This window comes from Antechinus flavipes, chromosome 2, assembly GCF_016432865.1.
Source record: "Antechinus flavipes isolate AdamAnt ecotype Samford, QLD, Australia chromosome 2, AdamAnt_v2, whole genome shotgun sequence".
NCBI classification, from domain to species: Eukaryota; Metazoa; Chordata; class Mammalia; order Dasyuromorphia; family Dasyuridae; genus Antechinus; species Antechinus flavipes.
Window position 1 is genome coordinate 371,619,430 of NC_067399.1, and position 22,394 is coordinate 371,641,823.

Here is a 22,394-nt window from a genome sequence, read left to right on the forward strand (position 1 = left end):
CTACCCCCAAGCCAAGAGTTCTATTACCTTTAGTTCCAGGAACAGGTCTTGGAGGAGAATGTTGAAACCACTTTGCTCGATTTCACTCAGGGGGTAGAAGATATAGCTGGGAACCTCTGAATCCTTGTCAGAGAAGGTCCTAAAAAGGAGGAAAGAAAGGCTGCTTAGTAGTTAACTGATCCAAGCCCCAAACAGACTACAAAACCCCCTAATTTATTTTGTTTATTATTCTAATATTAAAAAATTTTTTATTTTATCTTTAAAAAACATGCAATTTCATAATGATAAAATAAAAAAATGATTGCACATGAAACTGCAAATCTATTACATTTTCTATTGCTATTCCTTGTAAATATATAATAAAGTTACTCTAAAAGACCATAGGTCTTGAAACATTCTATTTCTTATTTTATAAAGAATCAAAAAGGAGACCCAGAGAAGTAAAGAGATTTCAAGATCACACAGGGAGTCAGTCAGTAGCAACCCGAACTTGAACCCTGGTCTTCTGTCTAGTTCAGTGTTTTATTTATTTATTTTTTCTATGCATTGATTCTTGTAAACCTACAGAAAAAAGCTGAGAACAAGTTTTCAGGGGAACTATCCCTGTGGGACCTAAAGTCCATTATCTTTACCCTGTATCTGTCCATGATTTCATACTAGTCTATGTTTCCAGACTCATTTTCCTATGCCTCCTTTGTGGAAACTCTCTTCTTAGGCCAGGTGAGTCCACCAGCAAATCCCTATGCCTTTGTTTAAGCCTCCTCTTCTCAAAATATCCATTCTCATTCTTCAAGGATCAATTCAAATCCCTTCTTTTTTTCAAGGAGCCTTCTCTGACTACTTCAGTCCATACTGATCCTTCTCTTTCCCCAATAGGAAAAGACAAGAGTACTCTGATGACCAGTGAGATGAGCTTTCTGGATGAGTCATTAACACCTCTTGGTAGATTTTACGATGCAAATTAAAATTTATATAACATCTGGATTCTTTATAGCACTGATCTCATTTACAAGGCTTCTTCCCTTTGTGAATTTTAGATAGATAGATACTTCACTGATTTGCTGAATTCTCTTCCATACCATACTTAGCAACTTTAGGGTTCTCTACATCCCATTAGATTGTAAATTCCTTAGGAGCAGGGATTGCCTTTTACCTTTTGTCTTTATGGTATTTGGCACAAATACCAAATTTGGCGCAAAGTAGGCACATAATAAATATATTTTAATTGACTGATCACTTCAGACCTACACAGTGTTCTGGCACTCATTGTCATTATATATGACTTTAGGTAAGTCACATTTTCTCCCTGAGCCTCAGTTTCTTTTTCTGTAAAATGAGGTAACCAAACTAGATTGTATCTGAGATCCTGACCAGTACTGAAATTCTGTACTCCATCTTTTTTTGCACTTCTCCAGTGAAACAGGGAACTTCCTAAGGTTAGAGTGCTAGTGTGCTCCTCCCAACATCTGAACCAAGCACGGAGCAGGGCACATGAGGTGAGGAAACAGGAGGAAGGTCAGGAAATTCAGCTTCAATGACAGATTGCTAATTCCCCCAAAGTGCTAATTCCACCCTCCCATTCCTTGGGCTTACCTGAATGTCAGGCAGTTGTTGATGTTGGCTATAATGATGGCTCTGTAATGCTTTTGTTTGTTTTTCTCCGTGAAGTCTGTAAAGGCTTGCTGGTAGCTGTGGGTTAAATTCCTTGATCTTAGAAATGGAGAAACTGGGGCCCAAAGGGGTAAAGAAACTGATCCCCAAATTACAAAGTGAGTGACTGACAAAGGCTAGAATTTCAGTATCATAGGGATTCAGGCCCTGAGTCCTTCTCCCTTTCTCTGTGCCCTCAAAAATTAAGCAGAGATGGGATAAGTCCAGCCCCATAACTCCCAGTGCCCCATCCCTACCTTTTCAAGAAGAAGGAGAGTTTAGCCATCAGCAGAGGTTTTATTTGTTTGCCCAGAGCCACTGTGATGTTTTCAGCCTTTAATTGTGTCCCGGAGATAATCTATAAGAAGAAAGTGGTTAGAAGGAGAGAGGGCTAGGAATACAAGTCTAGATCTTAGCTGATCCAGATAGAGGGCTTTGCTCCAGGGAGTCTAGCTAACAGGAATAGAGGGTTATGGGAATACATGCTGATCTTTCCAGCTTGGAGAGGGGGAAAGATGTTGGGACCATAGAGAAGGGGGATCTCAACCCCCAAACCCCACCTCTTTTTTGCTCAAAGGAACATGAATATATGAATATATCTGTGCACATTTATGTATATACACAGGGTGTGTGCAATTAATCAAAGTTTACTAATCAATGAGTGTGAGAGGTGAGCAAATATTTGTGTTTCAAGGAAAGAGAATATATGTGCATATATATATTTTTAAAATTACAGCATTTAGAGTTAGGAGTGACTTTAGACATCCTCCAAGTTTGGCTTTCTTATTTTACAGAGGAAGAATGAGTCCAAAAGAAGGATGTAGTTGCTCAATCACACAATTACTAAAGAGCAGAGACAGATTTAGAACCTGGGTTTTCTGAATATAAAGCTAATTCTCTGACTATTACAAATGTGGCTGCATGTCTGGGTTTTTTCTTTTTTTGGGGGGGTAGGAAGGAGGAGCAAGGGATAGAATAAGAACCAGTAATACTGATGGATAAAGATGGTATGTGAAAGAGAGTGTGTGTGAGGAGGGAACAGCCTAGCCATTGGGCCCAGTGTGGTATGTGACATACATACATATGCTTAGATACATCAAGGTATCTGTGGATATGTTGGGGAAGGGCCACAGCAGCATATTCTTACACACATCTTGCCTTTGACAGCCAGGGTTATTTATTCAGGTGCTGAGCATGCATGTAGATGGGTACTTGAATGTGAACTATGTCTATGCATTTAGGGTTGCTTCTTGTCTTAGGGAAGAGGGAGGGATATAAGGAGGAAGGAATATAATTTGAAACTTAAAACTATTTTTAAAAGTTTTAAACATTATTTTAAAATGTAATTGAGGAAAAAAATAAAATATTATGAAAAATTAAAAAAAATTATCTGTATTTTGGGAGACTGAAGTCACTTATCCTGGATATACATGGATTTATGTTCCATATACATGTTTGTCATGTCTCTGTGTTGTGGGAAAGTGGGAAAGAGAAAAGGACAAAAAGGTTGTTCCAGTACCTGGATGATGTCAATTGGGAGTTCACTGTGGAAGCACCCTTCTAGTTTCATGGGCTCCTTGTCTTCTGACCATCTCTTCACTTCTAGCTCCAGTCCCCGCATCATCAATTCCTGGGTGGTTGCCTGGGTAATAGGGGAAAGGATCCAAGTGATCTTGGGAACTAGTGGGATCCAGCCTGAGGACAAGGCGTTGCTGGCTACTCCCATTCCTAACCTATGCTGGCCCTGAGATCCCAGTGGGGGGACACTGAGGGAAAGGATAGAGAAAAGTGTACTGGATGACTTGAGAGTCAGAAGACTTAAATTTTTGTTTGGGCTTCATCAACAACTTGTAGTCTGACCTTGAAAAAGTTCCACTATGTCCTTTCTAGGTATTGATCTTCTTATCTGTACAACGAGGCTAAATGATCTCTAAGTCTTTTCTGACTGTAACATTGTCTAACCCTATGATTTTCTCTGAGCCTTAATAATATTTTTAGGTCAAATATCAGCAGCTAAATTACCATACTATCAGGGCTTTTGCAAGGAAGGTGTTTAGAGACATAGCACTATAGTTAAATGAGTAGTCATCATTATCATTAGCCATTCATGGCTAGTCCTGAGTGATCATGGTAAAATAAGAAAAAATGTTCAATTTAGAGTTGGAGCTTTAGGACTGAATTCCCAGCTCTGATACTAACTAACTACTAACGCCTGGTTATTTCCTCTCCAAGATCTTACACCAAGTTTAAAAAAACTTCTATCTTCTGAGCCTCAGTTTCCTCATCTGTAAAATGAGGGAATCGAACTAAATAATCTCTAAATACCTTCTAGCTTTATATATAATTAGAGGCCCACTTTGATGGGGGAGAGTCCAAAGGGTAAGATAGAAAGGTATTCTTTCTTATCACTGACTCCTGTGGCTCATATTCTGCTGGGAAGTCTCTCTTTCTCCTTTGAAAATCAATTGGTTGTGAACGAATCCAACCATTCTGGAGAGCAATCTGGAATTATGCCCAAAAAGTTATCAAACTGTGCATACCCTTTGATCCAGCAGTGTTTCTATTGGGCTTATATCCCAAAGAGATACTAAAGAAGGAAAAGGGACCTGTATGTGCCAAAATGTTTGTGGCAGCCCTGTTTGTAGTGGCTAGAAACTGGAAATTGAATGGATGTCCATCAATTGGAGAATGGCTGGATAAATTGTGGTATATGAACGTTATGGAATATTATTGCTCTGTAAGGAATGACCAGCAGGATGAATACAGAGAGGCTTGGAGAGACCTACATGAACTGATGCTAAGTGAAATGAGCAGAACCAGGAGATCATTATACACTTCGACAACGATATTGTATGAGGACATATTTTGATGGAAGTGGATTTTTTTGACAAAGAGACCTAACTGAGTTTCAACTGATAAATGATGGACAGAAGCAGCTACACCCATAGAAAGAACACTGGGAAACGAATGTGAACTATTTGCATTTTTGTTTTTCTTCCCGGGTTATTTTTACCTTCTGAATCCAATTCTCCCTGTGCAACAAGAGAACTGTTCGGTTCTGCAAACATATATTGTATCTAGGATATACTGCAACATATCTAACATATATAGGACTGCTTGCCATCTAGGGGAGGAGGGTGGGGGGAGAGGGGGAATCGGAACAGAAGCAAGTGCAAGGGATAATGTTGTAAAAAAATTACCCTGGCATGGATTCTGTCAATATAAAGTTATTATTAAATAAAATAAAATATTAAATAAAAAAAATTAAAAAAATAAAAGAAAGAAAATCAAATGGTGCTTTCTTGAGAAGGAAGCATGTCTACAGCAGTAAAGCTTTTGGTTTATATGACTCACATCAGAACTATCATGATGAAATAGTTCCATACATTTATGAGTCACGGAAATTTTTTAGTATTTTGACTATTATTTATTTACATTTATTTTATTATTTATTTATATCCCCTCCATCTTTCATCCCCACTCAATTCAGGGATCATTATTTTTATTTAACAGATGGGGAAACCACAGGTCATAAAGGGGGATGTATGTGCTCAAGATCACATGGCAAATTAGTAGAATAGGTAAGACTCTAATCTAGGGTTCTGATTTAGGTGGGAGTGTCTTTCAATAATTCTTCCTCTTCCCTCCCATTGACCTCTCAGCTGGCCTATGAATCCCAAAACCCTCTACTCTTCTCCTTTGTCCCTACACAGCTCTTCCACCAATCCTCTTTTCAGACCTCCAGGCTCCTTACTAATTTCTAGCCTAAAATCATACTAAAACCCAAACAATCTTTTAGAGAGCCAGGACTGGAACTCACATGAACATGAACACTTGATGACTTACATTCAAAGACCCCCCTCTGTCTGTGCATCTAACTTCTACTTTCTTTATCTCTGTCTTTCTGGCTCTTTCTCTTTTTCTTTCTCTACCCAGGGTCTTAAAGCTAGTGTTTGAAGTTGAATATGACTCCAGGACTGGTGCACTATCCACTGAGCAACCTAGATGTCCCTATCCCTATTTTTCCTCACTACATATCTGTTTCCTCTATCAAAGGAGAGAGTCAAAGTACTCTGAAAAATGTAACTGGACCTTTTTTGTCTTGATTTCTCCTGATCTCCATCTCTCCTCCTCACTTCTCTTTTGTCTCCTCTACCATCCTTTCATCTTCATTCTCTTTTCTTCTCTCTCCCCATCGCTTGCTCTTTCCCTCCCTCCATTTTTTCCTGCTTCCCTTTTCTCCCCTCCTAGTTCTTTTCCATTTGGGATTGAAAGAAATGGTTTGGGAGCATCTCTGTGTGAATTAAAGCCAGTTACTTGTTTTCCCTTTCCCAGTGGGCTAAGATTAGGAGATCAGTTACTTCAATTCCTGTCCCTAACTAGGATGGGATGGGAGGGCAGAGAGAAGTAACTGTGAAGAAGGATTAGGGAAAGAGGGTCTGAAGCACATCAGACAGTACCACTCACCATCTCATTAGAAAGGTAGGTGACCTCCAGTTTGTGGATCTCTTTGGGTGGCAGGAGGCTCCCTAAGTCAGCTCCTTGAAATTCCTTTGATAGCTTTGGATTATTGATGATGTCACTGATAGTAAAAACAAGGGGAAACCCAGAAATGAAGGGACTGTGAGCAAAGAAGGCTTCCAAGGTTGGGTACCCTCCTCCCATTCCCTCTGATCTAGCCATGTGGATGTTCTCAACAGAAGAGGAGAGCCAGACCCTGTACTCAGAGACTTAGAATCATAGAATCTCAGAAGCCATCTTCCATTACAACACATTGGACAAGTGATAATGAGTTTTTGTTTGAAGCGAGAAGAGGTCCACTATCTCCCAAAGTGTCCCATTCCACTTTGGGACAACTCTAATTATTAGGAAGAATTTCCTGATAGCAAAGCCTAACTTTGCATCTTTTAAATTTATAGCCATTGCTCTTGATTCTGTCCTTTGGGATCTTCTAGGACTTTTAAGTACTTCAAGGCAGTGATCATATTCCCCAGAGTCTTTCTCCAGGGTAAATATCTCATCCTACAAATTCCCATTATGGCATGGACTTGAAGCTTCTTCGTTGTAAACACAATATCCAGAAGAAGTCTGACTATAGAATAGGGGAGGGGAGAAGAGCAGACCTATGTCCTACCCTTTAAGGAAGCTCATAGTCTAAAAGTGACAGAAAAGAAAGGGGCAGGGAAGGAAAAAAAAAAAAAAAAAGCATTTTTAAGGGCCAATAATGCCTGCCACTGTGCTAAATGCTTTACAAATAGTTCCATTTCACCTCACGAAAGAACTGGGATATATTATTATCCCCATTTTACATATGAATAAAAACTGAGGCAGAGATGTAAATAAATGACTTGCCTAAGTCACACAGCCAATTAAGTAACTGAGGTCACATTTAAACTCAGGTCTTCCTAACTCCAGGCCTACCTGTCTCTAAGATGACTCTAGGTCTGATTTCTACTCTCAGAGAGCCTACAATCTGATTTAGGAGATAGCCTACAATTAGACAGGTTAGAGAATAAGATGAGAACTAAGAGACCAGCTGCTCACACTCCAAGTTCAGAGAGCTCAGAAGAAGCAAAAATCAGTATTGACAAAAACTTCTACTTTTGTGGCACTTTAAGGTTTATGAAATGTTTTCCTCATGGTTGGAGAAAAAATACCCTTAGGCCTGACCCTCAAGTAACTCAGGTATTCACAGACTATGATTACTTTCTATAATCTTTCTCTAAGATTTGGAAAATATTTTTTTCTCAACTACCATTTTACAGATCAGGTACCTGGAAATTCAATGAGGTTAGCTGACTTGTATCCATAGTCACAGAGCTACTAAGTGCTGGAACTGTCATTCGAACTCAAGCTTCCTGACCAATTCCCACACTGTCTCCATCATTCTCTGCTTCTTTTTCATTTCTCCAGAGAGATTTCTCCTCTATTATCACCTTTTAATTCTCATGAAACATATCAGCCAGGATTAAGATCTCTATTTAATAAACTGGGAAACTGAGGAAACTCAGCTGCCCAAGGTCATGCAGCAGATGGGCAGGGCAGCAGAGCTGAAGCTCAGAGCTAGGACTCACCCATCCTCTGCTCTGTCTTCTAGAGCCTGATGGCTCTAGATGGCCTGATGCTTAGGGGACTGGGAACATAAAGATGGAGAGCCCTTAAACACAGACAGCCAAGCAACCATGACCAGCAGTGACTGCACTGCTGCTTCCCATCTCCACTCCCCATCCCAGGAGGCATTAGGCCTGAGCCTGTCAATCATTATCATCCTATCTTGGGGCAGATTGAGGCTTCAGCCAATGCAGGATGCTGCTTGGCCCCGATTGAGGGTGGAGCAAGTCTGCTGCTCCAAATTATCAGTCTCTGTTCTCTTCCTCTCCCAACCCAAGCTTCACCAGCTGTCTGGAAAGCTGGCAGAAGTAACTATCTTTAGAGTCCCAGGGGATACTTCAGTAAGAATGTCAGGGACAGCATTTGGGCTGGAATCCCAGAGGTTGGAGCGTCAGAGATCAGGCTCTCCTGGGTCTCAGCCAAACAGGTCCCTCTCTTCCTGACATCCTCTCCCTTAAATAATCCTTCTTCCTCATCTCTTTCTCTTTGCCCACTCTACCCCCTATTTTCTCCAGATCTTTGTAACCTGAACGTTGTAATGGATGGGAAACTGTAGCCAGCTAGGGAGCAGTCTGCTCTGTCTGTAAACTGATGGATCTATTGATACCCCCAAACTGGGAGATGTGAGTGTGGATCATAACCCTGGAACCTCAGAAATAAAAGAAATTAGAGGTCGTCTCATTCAATACTACCAAATTATAGATGAGGAAACTGAGGTCCAGAGAGGGTTGGGGAAGAGTTACCCAAGATCATACAGCAGTGATGAAACTAGGATTAAAACCCAGTTCTCTTATCTACTAAAAGTGAGAGCTGTCTAGCTAGAAGTCTGTTCTTCATTTACATTTATTTAAATTACATGACATTTGAAAGTCAAATTCCCCAGTACAGAACATTCCTCCCATCCATGTAATGGGACACTGCTGGAAGATTGGGAGGGATGTGGTGGACTTGCAAGTAGAGGGCCTGGGTTCAAATCCCTTCTCTTCCATTTACTACTTGTGTGATGTTGGGCCAGTAACTTGATTTTTCTGGACATTTGTATTCTCATGAAATGAAGAGATTGAACTAGGAAGTCTCTAAGATCTCTGGGACAACTGGATGGAACCATAGTGCATAGTCTCCATCCTGTAATCACAAAGATTCATCTTCCCGAGTTCAAATCTAGCCTCAGATACTACCTGGGTGACCCTAGGCAAGTCAATTAACTCTGTTTGACTCAATTTCATCATTTGTAAAATGAGTTGAGAAGAAAATGGTGAGCCACTCCAGTAACTTTGCCAAAAAAAAAAACAAAAAAAAAAAACCAAACCCACAACAAAAACAAAAACAATAGCAACCCTAAACCCAACCCAACACAATAAGGAGTCATGAAGAGTGGGATATGACTAAAAAGCATCTCAACAAAAGATCCCTGTTTAGCTTGTAACCTATGGTTTTATTCAGGATGCCATTATCCAGAGTTCCTAACTCTCCTCATGATGCTGGGAGGATTTTTTGGGCTCTCAGCCAAGGAATAGCCTTGAGGAGGAAGTGAACAGCCACAAGTTGCACAGTCAGGAGACCTGAATTCTCATTTTAGTTCTGCTCCTGTCTTGTGTGACCCTGAGTAAATCACTTCCCTTCTGAATCTGTGCTTCCTCTTCTGTCCCAAAGGGGAAAACATTAGCCCAGCCCTACACCTTCCTACCAAAGCTGGTGTGGGGATCAAAGGGAGAGTGGCAGGCTCTGAGCCAGGGCTGATAATAAGCATTTATCAGAAAATGGGAGATAATATCTACCAGAGCTCTATGAGTGGGGGAGTTGGTTACCTTCCCAAGAGGCATTAAGAGAGTCCTTTAGAGTAAACACAGCTGTCTGGAAGACATTCCATCCTCCTCTGTATTTCAGTTTAATTTCTATACAAAGTAGGTGACCCCCACAGCTATTCTTCCTTCCCTGGGCAGTCTCCAGTCCCAGATCTCATAAAAGTTCCAGCAATAAGGGGCCAGAGTTTCCATTTAGTATTTTTGAGTTGGAAAAGACCTGAGAGACTATCTAGTCCAACTGCTTTATTTTATGAAAGAGGAAGTTGAGGATTAGATTTGGGGATTTGTCCAAAATGACACAGAAAGGACAATTGGAATTTCAAACCAGATTTTTCAGATCCAAGCTCAAAGATCCAATTCCATTCAAAAGAAGATAGAAGGAATACATACTTCTGCTTCCCTGAATCATCCAAAATGCCCCCCAGGGCAGCTAAGTGGTGCAGTAGATAGAGCCCCAGCCTTTAAGTCAGGAGGACCTGAACTCAAATCAGACCTCAGACACTTAACACTTACTAGTAGTGAGACTCTGGGCAAGTCACTTAAATCCAATTGCCTTAGCAAAAAAAAAAAAAAAAAATGTCTCCCAAATCTCTCCCATACTATGTAAAAGCGCAACTATCTTAGAGTCTCAGAACTATAGTGAGGATCTCTTTGGGATTCTGGGAGTTAGGAAACCTGAGTTCTAATCCTGGTTTTGATACTGATTTGCTGTGTAACCTTGGGCAATTTCCCTTCCCTCTCCTCAACTCAGTTTCCGTATATGTAAATAAAGGGGATGGACTAAAAGATTTCTAAGGTTCCTTCTAGATGTGACATTCTATGAGACCATCTGCCTGGCCAGCCTCCTTGCCTCCCCATTCCACTTTCTCACCCCTCAGCACTGTTCTGAGGCTAAGACAATGAGAAACATTTTGGAAAAGTAAGAAGTTCTATTACAAATATGAAGTTATTGTGAACTCCATTAGAGTAGAGGGAAAACCACACTTAAATTGTATACTTTCTCCAATGACTAAGCATAGGGTTTTATACAGAATAGTTGCTTTAAAAATATGTGGTATTCTGATCTGATTTTTCTTTTCACATGATAAATGTGGAAATATGTTTAACTTAGATTACTTGTTATCTAGGGGAGAGGAATGGTGGGAAGAGAAGGAGAAAAATTTGGAATTGTGTTCCAAGGTTTGCAAGGGTGGATGCTGAAAACTACCTTTGCATGTGTTTTGAAAAATAAAAAAGCTATTACAATAAAAAATTAATTGTACTGTCCTTGTGGCAAAAAAAAAAAAAAATGTTGTATTACTTGAAACTGTCAGGATAAATTAAGGAGACCTACTTTATACCAGAACCAGGTTAAAGGAGGGAGAAGAAAGAGAGAGATGGAGGAGGCAGGAGAGGAGAAGATTGAATTCTATGCTCTAAAAAACTAAGGGATCCATAGCCCTCTCCCATGCATGGACTTCCACAATGGACCTTTATCTCCCACTATCTCACTTCCTGGGCTTCCTCCTCTGTTTCATTTTTGTTCAGTCATTTTCCATTATATCCAGTTCTTCCTGATTCCGTTTGGATTTTTTTTTTTTTTTTTTTGGCAAAGATACCTAAGTGGTTTATCATTTTCTTCTCCAACTTATTTTATAGATGAGGCAAACAGGGGATCACACATGTAGTGTGAGGCCAGGGTTGAACTCAGGAAGATGAGTCTTATGTACTTCAGGCCTGGCATTCTATCCATTGCACCACTTGGCTGGCCCCTCTTCCTCCATGCTGATCATCAAACCTGAATGGGAGGAAGAGGCTCACCTTTCACCCACCTATACCCTGCAGGGTCCCCTAAAACTGTATTCATCACTTCTGATGAGAAGTCAAGGACAAGGAAAAGCTGAGAGAATAGGGTGATGAGAGACAAGCAGGCTATATAAGGATTAGCATATATTACTCTTCCAGGTTAGAAGGTTCCTATCACTTGAGGAAAACCAGAGTTACTCTTGCCTGATCTAAACCCAGGCCTCTATTTCCCAGAAGAAATGAACCCAGTAGCTCCATGTTCTTTCCAAATTAGAAACTAGTGGACCTAGGTTCTACTCTGCTCACTGTTATCAAATCGGTGTAATATACATACTATATATATGTACATGTCTATAATTATAATTTGTGTATAATATATAATAGTATGTATACATATTAGAGGAAAGAGAGAGACAGATTCAGAGAGACAAAGAGAAAAAGATAGACAGAGACACACATGTAGATTGAGACAGAGAAAGAGACAGAGAAAGACACATAGATTGAAACAGACAGAGAAAAAGAGAGAAAGACAGAGACAAAGGGAGATAGAGAGAGAAGTAGAAAAAGAGAGAAACAATAAAAAGAGAGACTCCGAGAAATACAGACATTGAAATAGAGGAAAAAAGAGAAAGAGACACACAGAGAGAGACACACACACACACAGAGTTAGAGACAGAGAAACAAAGAGAGAGATAGAAAATCAGGATATAGTCTTAGGGGATGTGATTATTGAATTTCAGTTCCAGAAGAAACCTTTGGAAACATAGGATTTAACTTTTTTCTGTGAAAATCACAGATAATAGCACATCAGAACTAGAAGGGCTATTCGAGATCATTACCTTGTAATTCAGTTGTGTGAGCAATCTAGGTTTGGGAAATGATTTATCTAAGTCACAAAGTAAATAGCCAAGTTGAGATTGGAACCCAGGTCCTCCGGCTCTAGATCTAGAGTTCTTCCAGGACAACAGACAGAGATACCCACATGCACATTCTGTGGCCTTCACTTACTTGGGGTAGAAGTTATGCACCCAGAGAAGCAGCAGGGTGGTGTCTTGCTCATTAAGCTCGAACTGAACCATGGAGTTGAGCTGAGCCGAGAAATAGTTATGGTAGTTCTGGGCATAGGTGCGGAACACATCGAACTCAGCTGGATAGAGAGGCTGGAGGCGCTGGGCCACAACCAGGAGGTCTTCCTTCATTGTCTTGCCCATGTGTATGAAGCTCTGGGCAGCCTCCGAGCCAGCCTCCGAGCCCCTGGGCCTGGGTGCATCCAGGGTCGTGGAGGGGGTCCGATTCATCCGCTCCTCCACAGAGCGTCTCACGCCTTCTTGCCACAGCCTGAGCCAATGCCGGGGCCGAGTGGTGGCCAGAGCAGAGGGCTCCCTTGCCTCAGCCACCACCCGCTGGTCTTCCTGCTCCTGTTCCAGGATGATCTTCAGGGCCTGGTGCAGAAGCCCAGGCTCCTTCTCCAGAGGCCGGTGAGCTACGGACAACACAGCTACTCGCAACAGGGTATACAAGGCTTCCACCTTGCTTTGCTGGCGGATGAGATCCTCCTCATTCATCCCGGCTGCATCCCGTACCAGTGCCCGCTCCAGCATCAAAAGGTGATGTGCCATATCCAGCCGCCCTTGCTCTAGCGCCGAGTAGAGCTCCTCCACTGTCCCCAAAGGAGAGGGAGTTAGTTACGCTTGGGATTCCTTGTGGGTCCTAATAAAAGACAGGGTTCTAACATCCTCTGGGAATGGGGGACATTCATTAAAGGGGATTATTCAGACCACAATGGTGGAATCTTATCTGCTGCCCAGCCCCAATATGTTGACTCTGCAAAAGGACCTTTTACTTTTTCCTATGCTTATCTAGCTTGTGCAGTTCCAATATCCTTTTACTAGGACAAAAGGATTTTTTCTATCATATCCTATCAGAGATATATCCATTCACAGGGACTGGTCCCATGGACATTTTTTCTAAGGTTGTCCAGATGTGTCTGAGGTTGCCCAATTTCCCTGTTTTGCCCAATTCTGTTCTTTCTTTTTCTCTTCTCCATCAATCCTTTGCCTTACCCTGATGGGCTGCCCCTTTCCCTTAAAGAGGAGGCCCACAGGGTGTGTGAGCTCAGAAAATGTCCATGCCCGAATTCTTTCAGGGATGATACTACAACACATGCCCCGGTATTCCAACAGTCTTGGCGTAGCCAAATAAGGGATTTAAAACTGTTGGACGCTGTTGGGAGAAGGCAAATGAGGGCCAGCAAGGGGAAGTGGATTTGTTCAAACTCAGTCAATATGTAGCAAAGCTGGATTTGGAACCAGATCCTATGACTTCAAAGTTAGTATTTGTTGTACTTTACTACACTGCCCACCTGATGTTTCCTTGGATATTTTCCCTTCTTGACTGGAAGGAAAAAGTGGCAGCATGATGAGTGATATTCTCAGTGACCTCATAAATAAACTGGGATGAGACATTTTGGGGAAGAAGGAAATAGGCTCCAGAAAAGGATCCTCCTCAGAACTGAGGCAGAGTCAGGAGAAAGGGGAGGTTATTAAAGCTCAGGGATGGCAGACCCCTGAACCTAGGGACCAAGGAAGGTCAGGGAGCCTGGGTTTTAAGATAGCGCTTTAGTTTAGTAAAGCATGAAAAAAAAGCCTCCCAAATTGGCTACTTGAAGATGTGAAACTGGTGCCCTCTTACGCCAATGTGAGTCAGCCACATGTACTTCATATGTATTTAGGACACTCTATTGTTCACAGGGTTTTCTTTCCATCTGTTCTTTTATCACTGTAAGATTATACATTTACATCTGGAAGGGACCTAGTACAACCTTCTCATTTTTCAGGTAAGGAAACTGAAGCTCAGCATAGGTTAAGTGGTTTGCTCATGTCAAGTGACATAGCTTACAGGTGCCAAAGATGAAATTTGAATCCAAGCTCTCCAAACTCTAGATCCAGAACTTTAGCCATTCTACCATGTTGCCTCTCATAATAGCTTACGTTTACATAGCCTTTAAAATGTGCAAAATATTTTATATACTTTTCCCTCAAAAGTTTATATACTTTTCCCTCACAAAAGCCTACATGATAAGTAACCAAGTTATTAGTATTTCCATTTTTTTAATGTGGAAACTGAGACTCAGTATTTTAAATTACTTTCCTATGATCATACAACTAACATTTGAGGTAAAATTCAAACCCAGGTATCTCTGAGTCCACATTCATTCTGCTATACCAGACTTGTCTCATTATAATAGCTCTGAGAATAAGCATTTACATGGTATCCATTATTTGAGAGGTACTGTGCTGGGCACTTTTTTTTTTTTTAAACAATTATCTCTTTTGAGCCTCACAGAAATCTTATGAGATAGATGCTATTATTATCCTCATTTTACAGTTGAGGAAACAGGCTTAAATGACTTGCTTAAGATCACACAGGTCTTAAGTGTCTGAGGCTAAATTTGAATTCAAGTCTTCCTGATTCTAGGTCCAGTATTCCATGTGCCACCACATGCATGGGAAGGAAGTAGGGGAAGAGAGATTGTTCTCAGTTATTGACAAAGAAGCCAAGACTCATGAAGCTTAAACTGCCCAGAGAAACACAGGAGAGAAATAAAGATGAAGGAAGGAAGGAAGGAAGGAAGGAAGGAAAAGGGAGGAAGGGAGGGAAAGAGGAATGAAGGAAGAAAGGAAGGGAGGAAGGCAAGGAAGGAGGGAGGGAGGGAGGCAAGGAAAGAGGGAGGGAAGGAGAGAAGGAAAGAGGGAGGGAGAGAGAAAGGAAGGAAAGAAGGAAGAAAAAGAGGGAGGGAGGAATGGGGGGAGGAAAGAAGGAAGGAAGGAAAATGGAAAGAAAGAAGGAGTATGAGTTGTACCTTGAAAAAGGAAGCTAGATAGAGTCAGAGAACATTGGTCTCAAAGAACTTCAGAAAAGACTCTGCAAGATACTATTCTTGATTTTGCTATGTGACTTTGACCAAATTACTTCCCCGGTTTCATACTGTATTATCAGTGACTTTGGAGAGAATGGTGGATCTTCCAGCTACCCCCAACTCTGTATATCTCTCTAAGGTAGAATTCAATTCCTTTAATTTAATGAGTGAAATTAATTTAAAAGATCTTCTGTCACTGGGCACTGAATCAAACTTCCCCACCTCTCACTTTGATGGATTCCTCTTTCCTACAACCTACCTGTGGGAGGTGGGGCATCAGGCTTGACCTCGGTCTCTGGAACTTCAGCAGTGGGTTCTGAATGACTCTTTCTTCTTATCCCTTTGGCAAACACATCAAACATCTTTATGATTCCTTTCTTCTTTTTCTTCTTTTCTTCTTCTTTGAATGGGATTGAGCCCCCCTCCTTTTGGGGAGAGAGATCCTCAGAGGAGGCCAGGGAAGTTGAGTCAGACTCTGTTTCTGACACTGCCGAGGGCTTTCTGCCAACAGGGCTGGTTCCAGACTCATATTGGAGAGACATTGAGGGGTTTGTTTGGGATAAAGTCATCATCTTCATCATTTTAGCTCAGCCCTGTGTGGAAAGGAAGGAAGAGATTGTCAGATGCAGAGTCCTGTTCAAATAAGCCCAAGCCAAGAGTCCAAGTTCTGCTCCTATAAACTCTATTTCTTTCCTGACAGTTGAGGAGAAAGAGAAAGATGGTTAGATAGGTCCGAAAGTGTCTCTACCAAAGGACAGTAAAAAGCTTATCAAAGCCCTTCTCTTAGACTTGCTACTTGACTTTGTATCTTATATTGTGTTACTTTCTACAGAAAGTGTAATGGGTCCTCTACTGATTCCTGCTTCTCTTTTGAAACTGTTTGGTTTGGTTTTTCAAGGTATAGCATAAAACCCCACTCTCTCTTCCTCTCTCTCCTTCCTTCCTTCCTTCCTTCCTTCCTTCCTTCCTTCCTTCCTTCCTTCCTTCCTTCCTTCCTTCCTTCCTTCCTTCCTTCTTTCTTTCCTTCCTTCCTTCTTTCCCTTCTTTTCTTCCTTTTTTCGCCCCCTTCCTCCCTTCTTTCCTTCTCTCTTTCCTTCCCTCTCTTTCTTATTTATTTATTTATTTATTTTTAACATTCATTCATCTTTAAATTTTAAGTTCCCCAGTAATGCATTGTTGGTGGAGATGTGAAATGGTCTAGCTATTTTGGAGAGCAATTTGAAACTATATGCAAAGGGCTATAACATTGTGCATAGCTTTTGATCCAGCAGTGTCTCTATTGGGTCTATATCCCAAAGAGGTTATAAAAGAGAGAAAAGGACCCACATGTGCAAAAATGCTTGTAGCAACTCTTTTTGTGGTGGTAAGAAATTGGAAATTGAATGAATGCCCATCAATTAGGAATGGCTGGATAAAAAATGATGAGTAGCGTGATTTCAAAAAAGCCTGAAAAGACTTACATGAACTGATGCTGAGTGAAGGGAGCAGAATCAAAAGAACATTGTACATAATACCAGCAATATTGTATGATCAGAAAGTATGAAAGACTTAGCTCTTCTCAGCAATCCAAGACAATTTCAATAGACTCAGGATGGAAAATACCATTCACGTCTAGAGAGAGAGCTGTGAAAATTGAAAGCAGATTGAGGCATATTATTTATTTTCATCTTTTTCTTTACTGCTTTTTTCTCATGGCTTTTTTCCCCTTTTGTTCTGATTTTTCCTTTTACAACATGACTAATGTGAAAATATGTTTATAATCATTGTACATGTATAATCCAGATCATATTGTTTGCTGCTTTGGGGAGGGAAGAGATAAAGGAAGGAGAAAAAAATTTGGAACTCAAAATCTTACAAAAATGAAAATTGAAAACTATTTTCACATGTAATTAGAAAAAATAAAATACTATTGAAATTTGAGAGATAAATAAATTTTAAGTTCCAAATCTTTTTCCTTCCTTCAACCTCTCCTCCACCCATTGAGAAAGTAAACAATATGATATATGTGAAGTCATGCAAAACATATTTCCCTATGAGTCATCTTGCAAAAAAAAATTTGCCAAAAAATTTAAGAAAGTGAAAAAGATATGCTTCAATGTCCATTCAGAATTTATCAGTCTTCTAAGGAGATAGATAGCATTTTTCTATCATGAGTAGAATGATTTGAATTGAATTCCATAGAATTCCAAAGAATTGTAAATCTCAATTTATGTAAAGTCTTCATAAAGTCTTTATTGAATACTCTTGAATCTCTTCCCTCTTTCTCCCTCCTTTCTCTGAACTCTTAAAGTAGATTTTTTTTTTCACCAAGAGTCAGAGGATTTGGACTAGATTTCTAAAGTTTTTTCCAAATCCCTTATTTATTAATGAAGGGACAAACATGGAATATAGATAGATGCAAAGCTAGGTTTTGACTTCAAGTCTAGGATTGTGTCGTTGGGAATTCAGCTATATGGAAAGGTGGATTTGAAACTATTCTGTTTTATTTTGGTGCCTTGACTAGGTAGAACACTAATTGCTTTCATGAAACAATCAGAGCTGAGTTTGAAAAGGGCTTGTAAACCTAAACCTTCCTGAATCATAGCCATCCTGTGGCTGTGAGAGAATGGGTCATGATCTAAGCAATTTGTATAAAGAGGACAATCTAGTTCAGAATCAGGAGAAAACATTCTAAGCATCTTGTCTGGAATTGATAGGTTAGAAAAAGCTTGGCATTTTTACTACCTCACGATTGAGTTGTGACAGAAATGGGAGATATTGAGGGGACTCTCTGCTTTGGCAGCCATCTCAGAAGGGAGAACCAGATTAAGGAAAATTTCAAGAAAAAGTCAGCTCTTCCCTCAAATCCTTTCAAAGCTTGTCTATACCCAGACACTATAATGTAGTGCTTTCATTTAACCACATCCTTCCAGTGCACTGAATTTTGCATCAACTATAAAGAGGCCAAGGGTCAGGATAGACATAAATGTAAGGTTAGACACAAAGTCTAACCCTTTCCTTAGGTGTTGGAAATTTTTCTAACTGGGAGCTTGGAATGACTTGGGGAACTTAGAACTTTTCACCTAAAATAAACTTCTTAAAGCAAAAGTGAAGGAAACCAAGAGACTTTAAAGGCATTAAAATAATGCCTAGTTTAAAATAAGCTAATTATTATAGCAGTCCTACAAATATGTCATTCTAACTGTTCCATGGGGATGAGTTCCTTCCCTCCAACCAGACTGAAATTACTGAGGGCAGAATTATCTGGGCAGGAGAAAGGAAGACAGGGATAATTGGACTGACTTTTCTCCAAGTTAAAAGGGACCATTCAAAGGTCATTGAGTCTATTTCTCTTATTTTTACAGATGTGGAATTTGAAGTCCACAGAAGCAAGGTGACTTTCCAGGCTTTCATTGCTAATAAATGTCTAAGGTAGAATTTGACCCCATATCCTGAATCCAAGTCTGGGACTCTATCCACTGTTACCTCTGTAAATCATTTAGTTCCTGTCTCCTTTGAAAGTAGTTGACTAAGAGCTCTGAGTGGGGAACCTTTGACTTGGCCAAGATCACATGACAAATTAATGATATAGCTTGAATGAAAAACCCAGATTTCCTAATTCCCCTGCTGCTCCCTAATTCAGCACACTTGCCTAAAACCAGTCATAATGAAAGTTCTACCTTCCACTGGTTCCCCAACCATTCCCAATAAACCTCCAAGGGCCAAGAATTAGTCTGATCAAACGTGAACTCTAGAGTCTGAGAAAGAAATGAGCAGACTATTATTAGGAGATTGATAAGTAATTTATTAGCTGACTATTCCATAAACAAGACACTCTCTATCTCCAGTTCTAAGCATTTTCTTTGGCTCTTTCCCATGCCTGGAATGCTCTCTCTCTTCAGCAACAAATACTGACTTTTCTGGCATTTTTAAAGTGCCAACTAAAATCCCATGTTCTACAGGAAGTCTTTCCTGCCCTACTTGATTCCATTATCTTCTTCAATCCAGTGGTTAATTATCTCCAATTTATCCTCTATATAGTTTGCTTTGTATATATTTATTTGCATGTTGTATCCCTCATTAAATGGTAAGCTCCTATGAAGGCACTGAGTATAGATAGCCTTCCTTAAGTTTAGCCACAAAAGATTCCATAGCAAATGGGTATGGACAGGGAAAAATATTTTTTTTTGTGGATTGGGGAGATATAGGCATGTTTATAGGCAGCAGGGAAGCAACCAGTAGATGAGGAGAGTGAAGATAAGTGAGAGAATGAGCATGATGGAGGAGACAATTTTCTAGAGAAGTCAGGAAAGAATGGGATGATTTGTACTTCTGGGTGGGGGGCATGGGTCATATCACTCCCTTTCTCACCTTCAAAAAAATATACAAATGCCTTTACTTTGAAAGCTCCTTGCCTGCTTCAACATTTAGGCTTCCACTTGTATTTTACATTGCTCCTGATTTTTAAAGTCCAGCCAGCCAACCTTATTATAATTCTATTTAGATTCTTTTTTTGATATTTGCTTTTAGTATATCATTACATGGCACATTAATCACTTCCAGTTGAAGATTAGACAAAAATTTCCTAACTGTACATGTTGTAAATGACATTTCATCTCTCAACTCCATAACTTCCATATCTAAAATGTAACCCTTTCCCCCCCGATTTTTGCTCCTTAGAATACCTAGATTCCCTAAAGGCTCAACTCAAGAGCCACTCCCTATAACTTAGCCTTTCCCGATCCCCTTAGTTTGTTACAGCCTTCTCTCCAATATTACTTTGTATTTCCTTTGTATATTTTTTGTATTCAGTGGAATATAAGTTCCTTGAGGGTCAATTTTACCTTTTTATATCATCACTTAGCATAGTAGCTAGCATTTAGTAGGCATTAATAAATGCTTGTTAGATTATCAAATTAGGAAATTCCTTTTTGTCTCTGTTTCTCTCTTTCTGTCTCTATCCCTCTGTCTGTCTCTCCCCCCAACCCCCTTCTCTGCTTAAAGAGACTCTCCCAGACTAACCAGATGATTTCTGGGGCCAAATAGAATAAGGATAGAGTGGAAGAAGTTATTTACAGGTAAGATTCTATGGCCTAAAATTCTGTGAAATCAGTTCAGAAAAGATGGGAAACTCTTAAGAATTAAATTCCAAAGATACAAAGAGGAACAATTCTGATGTAGAAGTAAAGAAAAAGTTGTCTAAAGAGAACAATGTGGATACACAGGGAACTCATCAACTGAAGTCAATTTTTAAAAAGACATACAGAAAGTGAATCCTCCAGGAAAAGTAACAGCAGTGGATGAATACAAAAGTGTGTGGCACAGTTCTGGAAGAATAGTATTACCAACACTAAAATTTGATTTGAGCTAAGGTTGAAGAAAAGAAGAGTATTAAAAAAGGACTGAACCCTGCACAATTAGTCAAAAAGCATTTAAATATTAAAAGCAGCCTCTGTATGTCAGGTACATGCTAAGTGCAGAGGCTTCAAGGACAAAAACATATTTCCTGACCTTAAAGGAATTCACATTCTAATAGAGGAGATAAAATCCAAGCAACTGTATACATAGAAATACAGATGGTGTAAATAGACCAAGAAAGAGAATTCCAGGTATAGGATATAGTCAGTGAAAACAGTACCAAGGTATTCAAGTGCAAAAAATAGTTCACCATGTTTTAGCAGTGGGTTGAAATAAGGAGGATGAAAGGAAATGGGATGAAATAGTTAGGAATGATAGAATGACACAGACTATCAAGAAAAGGTAGCGTTGCTCTTGTTTTCTCTCACAAAGAGGATTAATAGAGAGTTAATACCCAAGACAAGAAAAGAGATAATAGATCAGTTCTTTAACGTACACAAAGCCAGCAGGTCTAGATAAATAAAATGGAGTATCCTAATACTTAGGACTGCTATTATACTGGCAGTGATCAGAGAAAGTAGCAACATCTGAGAGAAAGAATGACTGAAGAACTGCAGAAAGGCAACTTCTGATGTTCAAAAGAAGGAAGAGCCTGCAAATTCTGACCTTTATTTCAAATTCCTGACAAAATTCTAATGTGTATTAATTGAAGAAGAGCAGCAGGTGGCTCAGTGCATCAAATGCTGGGTGGGTGTGAAGTCAGAAAGACCTGTGTTCAAATTTGGCCTTAGACATTTACTAGCTCTATGAGCCTGGACAAGTCACTTAACCCTATTTATCTCAGTTTCCTCATCTGTAAAATTAGCTGGAGGAGGCAAACCCTTCTAGTATCTTTGCCAAGAAAACCTCACAAGGACACATGAAGAATAGGACACAACTCAAATGACTGAACAACAACATATTAAAATAAATTAAGGGTTGGTTGGAAAAGGGAGTAGGGCCAACATAGTTGATTTATCAAGGCAGATCAATCTCATTTCTTTTATGACAGGATTACTAGATCAGGGAATGCTTAAAGTATAAATGAGAGAGAAAGTGGAGGAAGTAGAGGAGGAGGAGGAGGAGGAGAAGGAGAAGGAAGAGAGAGAGAGAGAGAGAGAGAGAGAGAGAGAAAGAGAGAGAGAGAGAGAGAGAGAGAGAGAGAGAATGTGTGTGTTTATGTGTGTGTATTTGACATAGAAAGCTCAGACTTGAAGCTATGAAGAGCTGGTTCAAGTCCTGTCTCACATAACAGCTATGTGACCCTGAACAAAGCATTTAACTGTTTCAGTGCTCTACCTCAGAAATTTCAAAGGGCCCAAGATTTGCAGTGTCAGCAGCAACATTCCCAGTGCTTCCTATACCAGCTTAAAATGTAATTGGAAAATATTTAACAAAATAAATAAAAATACAGTAGACCGCAGATAATGCAAATATGTGGTTTCTCTAAGTCAATATGTGCCCCTCAGGTTTAGTGGTGCTGTTTCTTTTTGAGTGTGACACCACTGGGCAGCAGAGAAAGTGCTAACCTGCCTTGATAGAGGAGATTTCCTCATCTGGGAGTCCTCAAGGACAGGTTTAGTCCTTTCTGTTTAATCCATATTTTGGTAGAACAGCATTGCACAAAGTCTTTCATGCTATTTTTATAGAAAGATGGAGAAATATGAATTCAATGATTTTATAATTAAGTGGATTTAGAATTGATTGAAAGGCCAGATTTGAAGTTATTGTTCAATCATTTCCATCAT

At 40.0% G+C, this 22,394-nt stretch overlaps 1 protein-coding gene across 4 annotated transcripts in view; it reads right to left on the bottom strand.

Moving 5' to 3' along the window:
* Positions 1 to 22,394, bottom strand: part of TNFAIP2 (TNF alpha induced protein 2) — a 71,572-nt gene that overhangs the window by 45,246 nt on the left and 3,932 nt on the right. For all 4 annotated transcript variants that reach the window (XM_051978320.1, XM_051978317.1, XM_051978319.1 and 1 more), the window contains exons 2-8: positions 15,530 to 15,863; positions 12,360 to 13,011; positions 6,118 to 6,232; positions 3,170 to 3,292; positions 1,908 to 2,008; positions 1,594 to 1,689; positions 28 to 139 (exon numbers count right to left, since the gene is read on the bottom strand). In XM_051978320.1, the coding sequence (XP_051834280.1) occupies positions 28 to 139; positions 1,594 to 1,689; positions 1,908 to 2,008; positions 3,170 to 3,292; positions 6,118 to 6,232; positions 12,360 to 13,011; positions 15,530 to 15,851 (1,521 nt within the window). In that variant the 5' untranslated portion in view covers positions 15,852 to 15,863. The remainder of the gene's footprint in view (positions 1 to 27; positions 140 to 1,593; positions 1,690 to 1,907; positions 2,009 to 3,169; positions 3,293 to 6,117; positions 6,233 to 12,359; positions 13,012 to 15,529; positions 15,864 to 22,394) is intronic.